At 37.9% G+C, this 17,450-nt stretch overlaps 2 protein-coding genes across 5 annotated transcripts in view; one reads left to right on the top strand and one right to left on the bottom strand.

Annotated features, from left to right (window-relative positions):
- Positions 1-8,680, bottom strand: part of LOC126369161 (uncharacterized) — a 31,178-nt gene extending 22,498 nt beyond the window's left edge. The window contains exons 1-3 of the mRNA XM_050013455.1: positions 8,447-8,680; positions 8,050-8,158; positions 6,675-6,899 (exon numbers count right to left, since the gene is read on the bottom strand). Of these exons, the coding sequence (XP_049869412.1) occupies positions 6,675-6,899; positions 8,050-8,158; positions 8,447-8,544 (432 nt within the window). The 5' untranslated portion in view covers positions 8,545-8,680. The remainder of the gene's footprint in view (positions 1-6,674; positions 6,900-8,049; positions 8,159-8,446) is intronic.
- Positions 8,681-8,790: 110 nt separating this feature from the next.
- Positions 8,791-16,895, top strand: LOC126369217 (uncharacterized). Of its 4 annotated transcripts, none has more exons than XM_050013532.1 (10): positions 8,791-8,937; positions 9,232-9,300; positions 9,565-9,679; positions 9,838-10,506; positions 11,301-11,480; positions 12,177-12,323; positions 13,075-13,255; positions 14,624-14,834; positions 16,032-16,239; positions 16,793-16,895. In XM_050013532.1, exons 1-10 carry the CDS (start codon positions 8,861-8,863, stop codon positions 16,892-16,894), a joined length of 1,959 nt encoding a protein of 652 aa, XP_049869489.1. In that variant the 5' UTR covers positions 8,791-8,860; the 3' UTR covers position 16,895. The 4 variants fall into 4 exon arrangements, with proteins under 4 accessions (XP_049869489.1, XP_049869488.1, XP_049869487.1 ...); XM_050013531.1 differs by having other exon boundaries at positions 9,232-9,330; XM_050013530.1 differs by having other exon boundaries at positions 9,232-9,330; positions 9,553-9,679.
- Positions 16,896-17,450: the final 555 nt, after the last annotated feature.

Raw genomic sequence — 17,450 nt, 5'->3', positions numbered from 1 at the left:
TACCTATAGTATATGTTTTTGTATCAGAACCACTAGTGCCGTTCCATGTCTTTATCGACATTATTATTGGCTAAATATTTCATGTTAGTCCAAGATCTAAAAAAATATACATTACAAATTGAATGATTAATTAAATACAGAAATAACGACCTAGTATCCATACCTGGGTGGGTAGAACCACAAGTAAATTAGTTAAAACGATACCTATTTGTACCCTGATAGAAAGATACCTAAGAAGAACCGTACGTTGCGGTGACAGATTCAGAACCACTTATTCAACGTAATTATCATGGACAAACTAATACGACATTGCGGCGACCCTTTGGTTGCTATAAATCACATACCTACCCTTTTATAAAAATTAAATACACGTTTTTCATTGACTTGACCGGAAATCGAATCGGCTCTCGATACAAGAAGTAGACGACCTTCTAGTATATTTCGGGGATTATCTCAATGCGATTAAAGAATAAAAGCAAATACTTCTTTATAAGATTTTTATTCAATATAGTTAGAATACAATGACTACGAAGCACTGAACAATTCCGACTTTTGGTGATAAAAAAAAATATTTCCTCTTGTTCACTTTCTTTAGAAGTGTATAGTGTCGGCTCTGGTCGTTATAACTTTACCTGCAAGAATGGCACATATTAACGTGGAGCACACAAATACACAAGCATTGCATGTTTACACATTGCACATAGAAGGAATAATCACAGGTAATTACAAAAATAGTTATTCATACTAATTATTTATAGAAGGAATAATCACAGGTAATTACCAAAATAGTTATTCATACTAATTATTTTGTGCAATAGAGAATATTTGTATTGTATTGAAATATTTTTTCCATGCTAATGTAGAATACAAAAACGAAATAGCTGCAAATTTATCTATAAACTTATAACTAAACTTAAACTCACCTTATGTGAGATATGTGAGTGAATATTGTTGGTACTGCATCTCTATGTAATATTTTTGTTTGGTATCCTGCTCGATAGAAAGCAAGATACATCGAAATGTAATTAGCACAGGCTTAAATAAGGAGAAGGCGTCCTTCAGAAGAGAGAATTATCTCGTTTCATGGTCTGAATCTAATTGTTTCTTAATTTCTTGTTTCGTAAATTAGGATATTTAGGAAATCTGGAAAATACAATATCTTTATGTAATCTTCATCCAAATCGGAAACAGGTCGAAAAATAAATTAAACGTGAATAGAATAACGCAACATGTAGATGTTACATTCAAACATAATATTATGTTATCGATATCAAAGGACAACACTACTTATAATACTTTGGGTACATGATCTGTCAAAGCTGATTAACGTAAAATGTGAAATCAATTATTTGTACAAATGTGACGGCTTTGCTGAAAATATGCGTCTGCATCGTGTTTAGGGCTCAATAAACTTTACAAAAACCAGACCAGGTAATGTATTTCTTGCACACAAACATGTATTATGTGGTCGATAACTTACCCATGGTGAGACATTGTTTGATCGTTCTCCATTATAACACCCATTCTACTCTCACAACCAATAGCTACGCAAGCCATGGTTCATAATGAATAACTATTTCACAGATTGTTTATATAAAAAGTTAAAATAATGTCCCAAAACACCAAAAAACTAACGGCAGGTTTGGTATCCAGCTGACTACCACAACATCTCAAAACGGTAAATACTGACGTTCTAGACAGCGGTGTTTGTCTATGTTTGTTTCTTTTTTCCACAGAGATTGTTGCCATAGGGAAGAAAGAGAGCTGTGATAGTTTGATCGTCACTCTAAAATATTATCCGTCTATTCTATACAAGGTCTTTGGAAGTTCACTACAGTTATTATGTTGGCAGCACTTTTTTCTCAACACACGCGGTGTGAAATGCAACTAGTGATGGGCAGGGAAAGAAAAAATTGGGTGGGAAAGAAAAAATATCGGGAAAATATGGGAAAATAAAATAAACACCCGAAAAATTCCCGAATCATGGGAAAATATTTTTTATTTAATTATTTTTAATCTTATTATTATTTGTATGTCGTTTCCATGTCTCGGGTCGGGTCTGTCATGGAGTCCCGGACTTTTGGAAGGCGTGCGTGGGGCCGAAGCCAACACGTAGAGGCCCCTTAAGACAATTTACTCTAAATGTGTTGTGACATCAACCGGCGATTATCCCTGTATGCACTATGGGAGTGCACCCAAAGACAATCCCTGCTTCGTGTAGGACTATTGCAGATTATGGGAACAAAAGGAACGGGGCTATTGGGTTGGGGGTTAGTGAACCGGGATACTGGGGCTATGGGGGACTATGGCGCCTGCTCGACCAATTTTAATAACAGAGACACATTGGGCAGGCGGTGACTCGTCACTAACTGGTTGGGTCACCTATCTAGCCGACGCGACTGGACGGCAAGGCAACAACATGGTTGTGAGCATCTCAGGATGTCAAGAGGTGTACACCGCTTTCTGCGAGGCGGTTTACCCGCCTTACCAACTCGCGACTTATGCATCTTTCACTTCCACCCTGCGAGCGTATAGCTCTAACGCCCCACTCTGGCTGGCCAATGAAGGGAAGCCAGAGGTGAGAGTCCTGCGGCCCCCGCTAAGGTCCACTCCGGCCAGCCAGTACTGTCACCATCTTTGTTGCTCTTCTTTGGACTCTCTCGAGTAAAGAGAGATCTCTCTCTAGTAGAGTCCTTCCGATAGTAAAGTCTCCATATTTGAAACCCATGTTCTAACAGCGGTCTGACGTAAGTAAGTTTTGTAAAGCCTAAGAAACAATTCCGTATCTATATGATAAAAAGCTTTTCTAATTATGTATAAGAGGGAGTTATCCTTATTAGTGATTCCAATAATGTGTTCGTCCCACTTTAGATTATGTGTTATCGTTATTATCTGAACATTTTTTACTATGACACCAGAGGTGTATGACCATTAATTTGGCTTTAATTGGATTTTAAAAATCTCGATTTTTCATACATTTTGTAAAAAATAATATTATGTCCGTTGGGAAAAAGAGGTATACAAGCGGATTACAAAGGACCGTTAGAACATTTATTAGTATGGCGCCAAACTTCTATGACCATTATTGGACTTTCAGTTTTGGTTAATATGTTAAAATACCGGCCATCGAAAAAAATATGTCGAATCTGTCTAATAGTTGCTTCTCAATATTTTTTAATAACACCAAACATCTATGACCATTATTTTGACTTTTATTGGAATTTACGTTTTAGTTCGAATGTGAAAAATGCTGACCAGCAAAAATATCATGTTGAGAGTATCGAGTAGATGCCTGTTATATTTTTTTTCTATAGCGCCAAACTTGTATGACCATTAGTTTGGCTTTTAGTGTATTTTAAAAATCTTGATTTCTTATTTATTTTGTATGAAAATAAAGTGCTTTGGGTAAAAAATGCGGTACGGCGGATTACAAAGGACCTTTAGAACATTTAATAATCCGGCGCAAAACATTTTTGACCGTTATGTTGACTTTTTATTCATCTCTCTTTCCGTTTTGGTTCAAATGGGAAAATGTCAGCCAGCGAAACAAATAAGTCAAATCTTTTGGTAAACGACTTGAAACGTATTTTTACGATACTACCAAATGTCGACTTTGGCTTTTATTTGACTTTAAAAAAAACTTGTTTTATACATTTTAACAATGACAACAAGCAGAGCTTTCCCAATGACTAGTTATTAGTCAGATAAATACTTTGTGTTTTTGTTTTGTGTGTTGTTAGGTGAACTTCTATATTAATACTATCTGATTTTAGATATGACGTTGACTGTAGTTTTTGCATTCGACTCAACGTTACGGCCTAAGTTTAGGTTGAATTATGGTATTGATTCACCTTGACCGTAAATGGTTACCACCTTCCAAAGATAAGCTTGCCATCTAGTGACGAAACTCGTATTTTGGCATGACGCCTGAAGTATCTGTTAGGGAAAACAGGAGTCGGGTAGTTGTACTTATAATAAACTTTTTCTATTCTATTCTACTTTGCAAGTATGCCTATCACAATGTCCTGGTGCTACTCGGCCGATAACATAGTACTTACCTCTATCACCCCGCTGTTTATTCCTTGTATACACTTTTCTTTAAAAAAGTAGCTTCTTAAGCGTGTATCACCATCAGGTAAGGTAGTGGTCAAACGTAAACCTATTTTTCAAAAGATGACCACCATATTACGCCTTTAGCAAGATAGTTCCATTATCACTAGATAAAACTTTTTTTTGATTTTTGAAAAATCGAATTAAGTTCAAAATATTGGTCATAGTCGTTTAATGCCATAGTAATAAACATTCTGACGATCCTTTAAATAACGCGCCTGTTGTATTTTATTTTTATACAAAATGAATCAAAAATCAAGTTTTTTTTAAATCCCACAAAAGCCAAACTAATTAATGGTCATACACGTTTTTGTCATAGTTAATAATGTCTCGATAGCTTTGACATGTGTTTTTTGCTGACCGGCACTTTTCACATAGAAACTATAACGTAAAGTCCAACAAAAGTCAAAATAATGGTCATAGACGTTTGGTGCCCTAATAATAAATGGTCAAATGGATAAGTTCTAACGGGATATACAAATATTGTTTCATGGCCGGCACTTCACATTTTCACCAAAAATGTATGAAAATTCAGTTTTTTTTAATTCGAATAAAACCGAAAATATTGACCCTACAGCTTTGGTGCCATAGTAATAAATGCTCAGACAGATAAGTTCTAAGAATAATACCATTATTGTTACTTGGCCGGCACTTTACATTTTCACCAAAAATGTATGAAAAATACAGTTTTTTAAAATCGAATAAAACCGAAGATATTGACCCTACAGCTTTGGTGCCATAGTAATAAATGCTCATACGGATAAGATCTAACGGAATATAGCAAAATTATTTTTTGGCCGGCACTTTGACTTCTGGGCCGAAATCCGATGATCTCCTTTAGATAAGTTTTTTAAGAGTTCATACGACACTACGACAGAAAATAAATTGGGCATAAGTACTACTTTAAGTAGGCATACATTATACTTAAATGGTCTTTGTTGGAAATCCTTACTTTTAATACAAATATATGCGATAAAAAATATTTTCCCTTGAAATGGGAATTTTTCGGGTTTTTTCCCTCAGAATTGGGAAAATTCCCAAAACGCGGGAATTTTCCGGGTAAGAACCCAACACTAAATGCAACGAATAAAATGTTCGAACAAAACTTGTAAAAAGTAGAATGTATGGAACACAACACTGTTTTATGATAATACAAATGTCCAAAAACATTAACTGATATTGAATGTCCGTAAGAAAACTGTATACGACAGTTTTTGAACCCAAAATTGACGAAAAGTCAATGACCGCGTACGCGCAGTTTCACTGATTTTACACTGAAATCCTTTATAATTTCGCTGAAATACGATGTCGACGAAGTTACAGGTGTCCATCAACCCGAAAAAAACTTGTCAAGTCCCAAATCGTACACAAAAACAACGAAAATACAGTTCCACACAATGTTTTCACTCGATGTTCGGCCACACGTTGGGCAGCCAGTTTTTATAGCCGTCCTTCAAATAAAAACACTTTGCACTGTTTAGTTATTTACTCAAGAAGTTAAACTATAAAATATAAAGAATAGTGTAAAATAAATCAGTGTGAAAAACAAATTAACAATATTAACAACAAAACTATGGCGAGCGGTAGCGAGCGGGCGGGCGGACAGTGCGCTTATTTGGCGCGCGATTAACACCAATAGGTGGCGCGTTTATTTTACTCGCTATAAGATCTAAAGGTGTCAAAAAACGTGTTCTTTTCTCTAATTAACTTATTTATGAATTTTACTTCTTTTTTCTTTACTTTTTGACATTATGTCATGTGTTTTTGTGACGTCACAGGTGGCTTTTTCATACAAAGTCCATAGTAATTTCGTGTTTGACGTTTAGTAAAAAGTAACTGATATGACTAGTTGGAAACTACCCTATTATGCAATGTTATGATTTCATGTTTGCAATAACGTAACTGTCGTAGTATAGTGTCCAGTGGACAACAAATTGTTTTCGAGTGTGTTTATGATTAGGTATGAGTCATTCAATCCTTTGATTGACTATTGATGTTAACTTTCTTATGATCATTCTTCAAGCTGACAACGATGAGTACTTATAGTTTATGACGTCTCCGCCTAGTGAATTCCCCTTCTGAGAGTCGATGGAGGACGCGGCGTCCCTCAACCACACACTCCGTTTTGTTCCCCTACTCTATAGTTTGTGACTTACTACTAGAGAGAGGGTTTAGACTTTAGATTCAATTTTACAAAATGTCTCAAGAGATTGAGAATAATTGTGGTCACGAAAAATAGTCAAGTCTCGAAATTGAGACTGAAAGTCTCGAGTCTTTTATTTGTTCCGCAATTGAAATTAAAAATCTCAAGTCCTAGTAGAGAGGTAGTAGTAGTAGTTATACTGACTCAGTTTGGTCACAAGTCCTGAAAAATAGTCGCTCGTCTCGAAATTGCGACTGAAAGTCTCGAGTCTTTTATTTGTTCCGAAACTGACATTAAAAATCTCAAGTCCTAGTAGAGAGGTAGTAGTAGTAGTTATACTGACTCAGTTAGGTCACGAGTCCTGAAAAATAGTCGCTCGTCTCGAAATTCAAACTCAAGTCTCTAAAAAATGTATGCTAACCTTCTTATGATCATTTTTCAAGCCGACAGCGATGACGAGGTACTCATAGTTGATGACGTCACCGCCCTCTGTAGTGACCTTGCCTTCGCGAGGGTTTATAGAGGCGGCGGAGTCTTTCAGCCACACTGCGTCTGAAGGAAGCACACTCCTCGCTTCCCGCCGTGTGTCCGCCAAACGCTTCACACCCGCACCCACTAGTGTCCATAGCGGTTGGTAGTAATGTGACTGGTGACAAATAGGTATAAGTTTAACAAGATTTATAATTCCAATTGGTTGGAGCAGAACCATAAGGCCTCTTGTGCCTTATTAGATAACTGGCAATCATGCTAGGTGTAATCATTATTTTTAATTCAAGCTAAAGTCTGTTAAAGAAAAGTACCCTCAATTTATGTAAAAATAAGGAAAAATTATCGTGCTCGCGCCGCGGCTTATGCTGAGTCAACGACCTATTATACTGTTTGTCACATCCTTCAATAGTAAAAATTTTGTTCTTTCTTTAATATATCAGGAATATTATGTATAAGTAATAATTTATAATGCTAAAACCTAAGTATCATTCATATTATCCTGATTTCTTTGTGATAATATAATATAATTACTTTTTAAACTTGTTTTTTTTTTTAATATGGCTTAGTGGAGTAAATCAGAGCCATAAATAAAAAGTTTGATAAATAACTACAAATATCCAATGTTATGCATTATATAATAAACAAATTAGTAAGTTTATTTTTCACTCATATGCCAGATAATATTGTCACTATGCTAATAATAAATGAAGTGTAACCTTCAGTTCAGCTAATCAATACTAGCCATACAGTTCACACTGCAACATACACACACACACACACACACAAAGTACACACATAACCCTCACACATGCACTCAGTCAATAATAAAAAAAATACAGCCCATTGTTTGTGCAACCATTTTCTGATAACAGCAAAAAGCCATTTAAAATTGCAATAGCAGTTTTAATACCTTGTGTAAACTGAATGGTTGTGTACTAATTATTTTAATTTATTCTTTATATAAACACATTTTCCTGAACAAGTGAGTCTACTACTTCTAAATCATAACTATGACAATATAAAATATAATTAATGTGGTGTATTATCAGCTCTTTAAAATTACTATCACTAACAAACCTTATTTAACAACTCTATAGAGATCTCAAATCATAATTATAAGTTTGTATAAATATAAAGAATAAAGGGAAAACTGTTTATCCTCCTACTCTCATAATTTTAATATTTTTTAATAATAAATTACCTATATAGATTTTTAAGAAAATACAACAAACAGAAAAGCAGAAAAGGTATATGAATAAAACTTAAATGAAAGTTCATAAAGGTCTAAGGAGGAATATACTTCTTACCTCACTAGGTTCCAATATTATGACACTTTTGGCAGTCTCAGCTTTCCTCACAAACTTACTAGCTATCGTACAACCTCCGGAGCCCCCTCCTACCACTAGCAACTTGCATCTATAACATTACATCAATAAAAAAAACAATATTAGGTAAACAAGATAATGCCAGTAGGTATAGGTAAAGTGTGTTTTTTTTTCTGTGTGAGATAATATAGGTTAAAAAAGGGCAATGTATATTATGTTATTGTATTGTATTACAACAAGTTATGCCAGTAATTTAGATAACAAGTTATATAAAAATTGAAGTGTACAGTATAGAATCCTCATAGTGTCTTTTAAGATAATTGGGGTAAAAACCGGCAAGTATCTGTATATATTTATACAAAAACCTTTAATTACTCACGAGTGTGACTTGTTGTTAACTGCAGAAACAGAAAAATTCCGAGATATAACAGAAATTACTGGACTTTTGGTGCCGAGTACAAATGATATATTATTCATTTTAAAAGATTTCTCCTGTTGTCAAAACATTTGAGCACAACCCACGAGCTCGAAACTCACGGTTCAACTGCTTAGAAACTGATAAAATAGCAAATAAACTGATAATTTGTTGATGTTCGTCATATGATTGTGTTGACGTAAAACTTAACGTTTACACAGCATGTTACATTATTTCTTTTCTTTTGATTGTCAAACAGTGGACATACCTATCTTTACAAACACAATCGATAATTCGGATACACAACTGCTGCCTGGGGGCAAGATAAAGCGTGTATTCGAGTTTAATGTTTTGCGTGTTGCGCACAATAATAAAAAGATGGCGGAAGAAGACGAGATAGATATTTTAGGAGATTTTTCATTTAATTCTTGTCTGGCTCAAAATAACCAAGGGATGTAAGTAGTATAATTTGTTAAGTATTCTTGGATTGTAAATAATTTGCAGATAATAATTGTTTTACAAACCTGATGTATTACCTAATGAATTCTTTCTTACATTTTGGTAGCTTGACAGCAGCTCATTGACAGTGGTTTGTTGACAATTTTTGGTTCAAAACATAAACTTCTGCTAATTAGCTCTAGCAATTCTAAGTAGTTTAGAATACAAACGTCAATGTCGCGTTAAACATCCGCAGGAACGAAAAAATTGACTACAAAAAAGATTTATTAAATTGACCTAATTATTTTCAGACCATCCTGCTCGAACCGTGAAGATACTGTGCATCCTCAGTGGCTCCTGGACTCAGTGTCTACGAATTGGTATGATAACCAGACTAAAGATAGTGCTAGGTAAGCTAATAGTTAGGTAGGAATCAGAGAATGATGGAGCCAAAACATTCTAACTGAAATTCTACTTGAAACATGCCATACTTTGTAATTACAGCTTATTTTTGTTTAAGTAAATCAAAAGAAACGGGTGTATTTTTCAAATTATTTATCTAGTTCTATTACTTATTGTTCTATTTATAGCTATGGTTCTGAGTATTATTTTTATTTTAATAAAATATTATGACTTCATTTCAGGATGAAGGATGGACCCTCACGAAGACTGACAGGCAACAAGTTAGAAGAGAAACATAATGGAGAAGTTCATACAACTTGGAGTCAAAATGAAAGAGAATTACTAGTTAGAGAAATGGTAAGAAACTTTCGATACTGTAATATTTTAAGATATGTGATATGAGAGTTTGAAGGGAAACTCCTTAGTCCCCAGTGTACTATACTACCATTGTGCATTACCTTTAAGTTTTCATTTTTCAATCAGCCATTATTATTAAAAATATTTCTACTTTCCAGGCAAAGTATGGACGAAATGTACGTAAGATATCACAAATGTTGAAAACAAAGACTGAGGCAGAAATTCAAGCTTTAATTGAAGCAGAGTATGGTGTCCACCTGGAGACTCCATCTTTTGGTATGGATAAGCACGAAGACCATGATGGCACACCCACTGCAGTACAGGAGGAAATTGTTACTGATGAAATACCCAGTGTCTTAGACATCGTCACAACGGGAAAACCAACGGTACCTTCACCAAAAAAGCATTTTAGAAAGAAAACATACAATACAAAAAAACTTAGCCTACTAAGGCCAGATGCATTATTAGATAGCAAAAAAAGTGAAATATCCATAAATCCAGCGGAGATATTTTACGAAGACGACATGATTATAGGTTCAACAGAGTCAGTGGGATCAGATATGGATTCTGTGGATATTTTATCGCAGAAGATGGCAAAACAGCAAAAGGAGAAGGTTAAGGCTATGAAGAAGATGGGAAACCACAGGAGAAAAGTGTCAAAAAACTATGATAGAGGGAAAATTTATAAAAGTAAGGAGCTGTTAAAGTCCCCTCTGGGTCGACAGAGGAAAGACTCGAGTCTGTCAGAGGACAGTGTGAAGAGCCCCAAGATGCAGATTGTACTTGGGTCAGGCCAAGCCCTGCCTGTCTCTGAAGGGGAACAAGTGGTAAGAATTGTTTTTTATTATTATTATTATTATTATTATTATTATTAACTCAGGCAGGCAGTTTTCACTGATAAGTGCCTGTATTCAACTATTCAACTATTTATCTAATTTTTTATTGAGGATTGAAACACTCTTAGTGGTTATGCCAGCCTCATGGTTTACAGGGTTTAATGATCAAACCATCACTCTAAATAACAAAAGATCAATACTACAGCACTACACCATATTGTTCAGGGATTGTTATTCCTAAGAGAGTACCATATTTATATACAATTGTTTTACCATTATGGACACTGGATCTGCCCAGAGGCAACCAATCTCTCCTCCATGTAGATTTTGGTGGAATAGTTTATTTATTTATTTTATATATTTATTTATTTTAAGTTTCCTTCTTATCTCTTTATTCCGGCCACACTCACGCACATTATCAATAATCAATAACCTTTAATAGAGCATTTTGAACTATCTATCTACTCAGCCTGTATCCACCCACTGCTGGGTATAGGCCTCCTCTCTTTAACGCCACCCTTCCCGGTCCTGTGCAAGTCTCATCCATTGCTCTCCGGTGTACCTCAAAATGTCATTTGACCATCATACATACCATATCTTAGCCTCCATTAATTTGTTTTTGTGTTTAGTCTTAGTTCATCTACTGTCTTCCCATCTTGACAAGTGTCCTGCCCATCCCCACTTAAGCCTAGCAATTTCTATACCTTCGACTTTTATCTTTGAATTCTGAAACACTACATAATTATTTATTATGTAAATAAAGTGTGTATTAATGTTATTTATAGATAAAAATAGAGAAAAAGAAAGACTCTGAGCCAGAAAGTGATATAGAGATAGACATAGATAGTGATAATGAAGAAAGAGTAAACAGGAGGAAAGAGGAAAGACTGCCAAAAGAAGAACCAATAGCTGTCCCGCTGGGGAAACTGCAGCCCGTGCCTAGGAGACAGAAGAGAATTAACCTGGTAAGTGATGTTGTGGAGTAGCATGGTGGAGCAAGCTCCATACCCCCACCGGTTGAGCAAGGGGCTGCCTGTACCCATCAGCACATATATAGGCTGTTTACACTTATGTTTGTGAGTTTCTTCGTTATGCAACCAGGCCAAGAACTTGCAAAATAAACTTTCTTGTGGTACCTATGATAGTATCCTGTGATAGTATGGTACCTAGTAAGGTGAATTTTCGAATAACTACCATCTTACAGTAAGTTTTGAGAAATCTAGAGACTGCCAAACGTGACTCTTTTTTTTTTCTTGGTTTAAACTACAATCAGTCCTCCAGACTATAAGCAGTTTCATTGAGTGGATAAGTGACGTGTCAAGAGCTACCAACCAGTGTCACAGCCTCCCACTTTATACAACACGGCTTCTCTTCAGTCTCCTCGTCTCCTCTCCCACTCCTACTCTCCTTTTTACCACTACATTTTCTTAGTCATACCACCATTCATTGCAGTTAACACGCGTAGATCCGTTTAAAAAAATCTCGTAAATCGATGTGGGTGTGGAGCTGATAATCATTTTCAAAAGTATATTCATTTATACATTTAACAGACAGGCAGTCGCTTCTATAAAAAACCGGACCTGTCAAAATCTTCAGGTGGACCCTATGAAAAACGGGAAAATGCTAGGGAGATGATTTATTTATACATCTCTTGCTTGCAGAGCGGCGATGGTGGCTACACAATAATGCATACGGCGGCGGGCGACCTGTACTCCGTGGCGGCGGAGCCCCGCAGGGAGCGCGTCAAGAAGCCCGCGGACCACGCCGAGCACCTCATACAGTGCCGCATGTATAATAACGACAAGCCGGTAAGATAAACGTGCATATATGAGAAGGAAAATGGTCGAAGGAAGGAGTTATCGTGTGAGTTGTGAGGTGGAACCCTGGTGTCAGGGTTATTACTGAGCCGCCAAAGGCCCCTGACCTTCACCAAAAAAGCTTTTTAGAAAGAAAACATACAATACAAAAAAACTTAGCCTACTAAGGCCAGATGCATTATTAGATAGTAAAAAAAGTGAATTATTCATAAGTCCAGCGGAGATATTTTACGAAGACGACATGATAATAGGTTCAACAGAGCCAGTGAGATCAGATATGTGTGGTGTCAGGGTTATTACTGCGTCGCCAAAGGCCCCTGACATGACTCATGTAACGACTACGTGCCTACATCAGTAAGTAATAACCGGGACCAACGGCTTGACGTGCCTTCCGAAGAACGGATCATCTTACTTTCGGACAATCATATGATCAGCCTGTAATGTCCTAACCAAACTAGGGATCACAAAGTAACCTAGTAAGTAAGTGCATTGTTACTAACAAATTATGGATGTATTATCCGAAATAAATTGTTTTGAATTGAATTGAAAGTGATTTTTGTGATTTGTCTCGAACCCGGGACCTCCGGATCGTGAGCACAACGCTCAACCACTGGACCATGGAGGTCGTTAAAACTAATAGAAAGAAAAAACATAAACACGGTGGAAAAAATTGTATAGATTTAAGGTAACAGCTAGTTACTATATGATCGCCATAAATTTGTGTGTGTATATCCCTCCGCAGGCGCCATACGAGGTGCACATCTCCGTGTCGTGTCTGATCGCGATGGACGTGCACGCGCACACGTCCCGCGCCGAGGTGATGGGGCTGCTGGGCGGCGGCGCCGCCGGCGGGGCCGTGACGCTGCGCCGGTACCGGCGGGCCGCCGCCGCCGCCGCCAAGATGCACTGCGACATGGACCCCGGTGAGACTAGCCAACATTAACATACATACAGTCATGAGCAATATCATGTACCCACTTTAGAACCTTGTCGCACCATCATATTTGACATTTAATGAGACTTACGGTTCAATTTGTCAAAAAAGTTAATGTGACATGGTTTCAGAGTGTATTATATATTAGTACTCGTGACCGTACATAACATAAACAGCCTATATACGTCCCAGATCTGGGCACAGGCCTCCCCTGGATCAACCGAAGGAGATATGGAGCATAATCCATCGTGTTTTACGGCTAATAGCCGTGTGCGGACCCAACTAGTTGGCCACATAATTCCTCTCATATGCAACAGATGGCGCCACATTCAATAATGCAGTCTTCGAGCAGTCGTGAAACGCGATATCGAAGTTTACACAGCAAGACGCATATATACAACTTCCAACATAACACCGTTGGATCGTCGATTCCTAGTCACACCACCAACTTGTGGCTAGCGGGGTACTATGTTCTGTTCGCTACCCCGAAAACATCCTTTGGCGGCAGCACACCCTCTCCGCCAAAACTGGTGACCCTCGACAGAACACTTCCTTCTGGGAGTCTGAGTCAAGTGCGTCGCAGCACCATCCAACAGCGTCGCTTGCCTTCCGAAGCACGGAATCGTCTTACTTTTTCAGACAGTCAGGTGATTCAAGCCTGCAATGTTACAGCGGTTACGGAATCGAGGCAGACCACCAGCCCGATGGTCGCACGTGTAACGAAGCATTTCGGACCAACGAGCCTTGTAGCGACATCTTGTAGTCTCTGACGATATAACGTTGTTTTTATATATCGCCCGAAGGAAATCACAGATGGCGCTGCAGGGTTATCGATGGGCCCGATCTTTTCGATAATTTTTCTTTTGTTCTAAATTATATATTTAAATTATCAGCAACATTTATTCAAAATTATATTATATTTTGTTTAAGTTTTGGATCAAACAAGTCGATCCTTTGTTGTTAACCTAAGATGCAAACAAAACACAAACAATTCACACAAAATCCCATCACTTTTTTAATAAAAAATACTCTGTTTTCACAAAAAAAATTCTTAAAGTTTATGCCAACACCACTTATATACTAAAATGGTTGTACAGAGCGACAATTTCACCAAGAAGAGCGCCACTGAAACAAATCTGTATTTTCATAACACCTTTCATTTCACCTACCTTTCCTATAGGTAGCAAAAATCTTTTGTTTCACATGACATAGTGAGGTACGCCGGCAATTAACTTGCCTTCCGAAGCACGGAATCACCTTACTTTTTCAAACCTGCAATGTCAATAAACAAACACTATTTTGTTACCCGACTGCGCCAAAGCAAAAGGAAGGGTAATTTTTATTTTTTTATTTCCAGTGTCCCAAGCAATGGCTTCCGAGTACATCAGCTCGCTGGGGCTAGTGGTGGTGGCGTGGCACCACTCCCACCCGTCGTTCCCACCTGCTCCGTCCGCCACGGACCTTCACACCCAGCGCGCATTGCAGGCCGCCCTGGAGCGTGGGACCCCACTGCTGGGCGTCATCACCTCGCAACACTGGCCGACTGGCCGTCACGCTAGTCAGTACCGGTCAGTACGATACGTTTATACGCTTTAAAAATGGTACAGGTTTTGTAGGCAGTATCATACTAGTTATATGAAAAAAGAAGGAAGGAGGATTTATTGGAATGAGGAAGGTTTTATTAAAGGCGAATGTTCTCTATTTAACGCCTCTGTGGTCTAGTGGTAAGAGCGTTAGGCTCACGATCTGGAGGTCCGGGTTCGATTCCCGATGGGGACATTGTCGAAATCACTTTGTGAGACTGTCCTTTGTTTGGTAAGGACTTTTCAGGCTTGAGTCACCTGATTGTTCGAAAAAGTAAGTTGATTCCGTGCTTCGGAGGGCACGTTAAGCCGTTGGTCCCGGCTATTAGCCGTAAAAACACCTCCACCAACCCGCAGTGGAGCAGCGTGGTGGAGTATGCTCCATACCCTCTCCGGTTGATTGAGAGGAGGCCTGTGCCCAGCAGTGGGACGTATATAGGCTGTTTATGTTATGTATGTTGTGTTCTCTATTTGTTACTGCAAAAACTACTGAATAGATATTGATGAAACTTCACAATAATACAGCTTATCGTCAGAATAATACATGCTACACGACATACGTGGTCCAGTCCTGAGTTCGAATCCCGGTGGGGACATCACAAAAATCACTTTCTGATCCGTAGTTTGGTTAGGACATTACAGGCTGGTCACCAAATAGAAATCAATCACCCTCTGGGTCTGACTTTAATCTAAATGAGAGAAAAGAGTAGAGTCTGAATCTTGACTGAATCCCCCGAAATTTTAAATAACCTTGAGAATCTTCTCTACTTTTTAATTTCCATTCATGAGGAGTTAAAAAAGGCCAAATCAGAGCAATTCATCTTTTTAGATGATATTTGCACATACAGGATGTTAGTGACATCGTAACGAATACTGAGGGGGATGATTCAGACCATGATTCTGAGTTAATATCAAGTGGAATTTTCCGGCGCAATATTCATGAAATTTTTTGTTTTTTAAATTATTTTCTGTTCCTAACTTTTGCGACGAATCATCCCACAAAGTTTTCGTTACAATGTCACTAACACTCTGTATAAAAGTAAGTGCGCAATGCAAACAAATGTCAAATAGCAATATTGCTTTTTTAGATGAACTGCTTCAATGTGGCCTTTTTATCTCCCGTCTTTGTTTTATGCGCAATAAAGAGTTGTTGTAAGACGAAACTATTCTTTATTTCAACAGTTGCATCCGCGTAGAAGGCACGGACTCGAACGGCAACCCCACAGGCTACCAGTTCAGCACGCGGCTGCAGCCTGACCTGACCGCGGACAGTCTGCCCGCGTTCATACAGGAACTGACCGCGCTACGCGACGCCAGCGACAAGAACGAGTACACCGTCCACATGGGGACGGACGTCTGTCCGCAAGCCGGGGTCACTTACTTGGAGAAGGTACGATGCATGGTATAGGAAGACCAGGGGGTTAAAATGGCCACATCGGAGCAATTCATCTAAGAAAGCAATATTGCAATTTGACATTTGCGCAATGCAAAAAAACTTAATGCTATAACAAGCCGCCATTGATAGCTCATTGATGACGTAAGTGTTACCATTCAATTGGTATCTCCAACATTCCAAGGACGTAAATTTTATTATTGTAAAAAATAAATTACCCACTACCAATGTTTTTAATTTACTTTGCAATGCAATTTTGAACCTTTAGTAAAATATTCACTTACAAATTTAATGATTTTTATACATGTGACAAGTCATAGTAATGAAACACACAGTAATACCGCAATGGCTACTGGGATAGTTCAGACCATGATTCTGAGTTGATATCGAGTGGAATTTCCTGTCGGAGAATTCATCAAAATTTTTGTTTTTCGATATTATTTTCAGTTCCAAACTTTTGCGACGGAAAATTCCACTTCATATCTACTGAGAATCCCTCAAAGTTTTCGTTACGATGTCACTAACACCCTGTATATTGTTTGTTCCACAGTGCATATCAAGCATAACCCACCACATGCGCTCGGCCGGCTACGAGGACACCGACCCGGTCATAGAGCAGCTAACACAGGGCGTACGAGACGTCTTCAGATAAACAGGAATGGAAATATTTTGGCGGCGAGGGTTTGCTGCTGCCAAAGGATGTTTTCGGGGTACCGAACTGAGCCTAGTACCCCGCTAGTCACAAGTGTGACTAGGGATCGACGATCCAACGGTGTCATGTTGGAAGTTGTATACAGGGTGTTAGTGACATCGTAACGAATACTGAGGGGGATGATTCAGACCATGATTCTGAGTTGATATCAAGTGGAATTTTCTGTCGCAAAATTCATGGTTTTTTTTAGTTTTTTTAAATTATTTTCAATTCTATACTTTTGCGATGAAAAATTCCACTTGATATTAACTCATAATAATCAGCTGTTTTATCCCCCTCAGTATTCGTTACGATGTCACTTACACCCCGCACAAGTACATACTGTACCCATACAAGTAGGTATGGGTGTTAGTGACACCGTAACGAATACTGAGGGGGATGATTCAGACCATGATTCTGAGTTGATATCAAGTTGAATTTTCAGTCTGAAAATTCATGAAAATTTTTGTTTTTCTTTTTATTATTTTCTGTTCCATACTTTTGCGACGGAAAATTC

The sequence above is a fragment of the Pectinophora gossypiella genome, chromosome 8 (assembly GCF_024362695.1).
Source record: "Pectinophora gossypiella chromosome 8, ilPecGoss1.1, whole genome shotgun sequence".
Classification (NCBI taxonomy): Eukaryota; Metazoa; Arthropoda; class Insecta; order Lepidoptera; family Gelechiidae; genus Pectinophora; species Pectinophora gossypiella.
The sequence above is the reverse complement of the archived record's forward strand: the minus strand, read 5'-3'. Positions and strand labels throughout refer to the sequence as shown.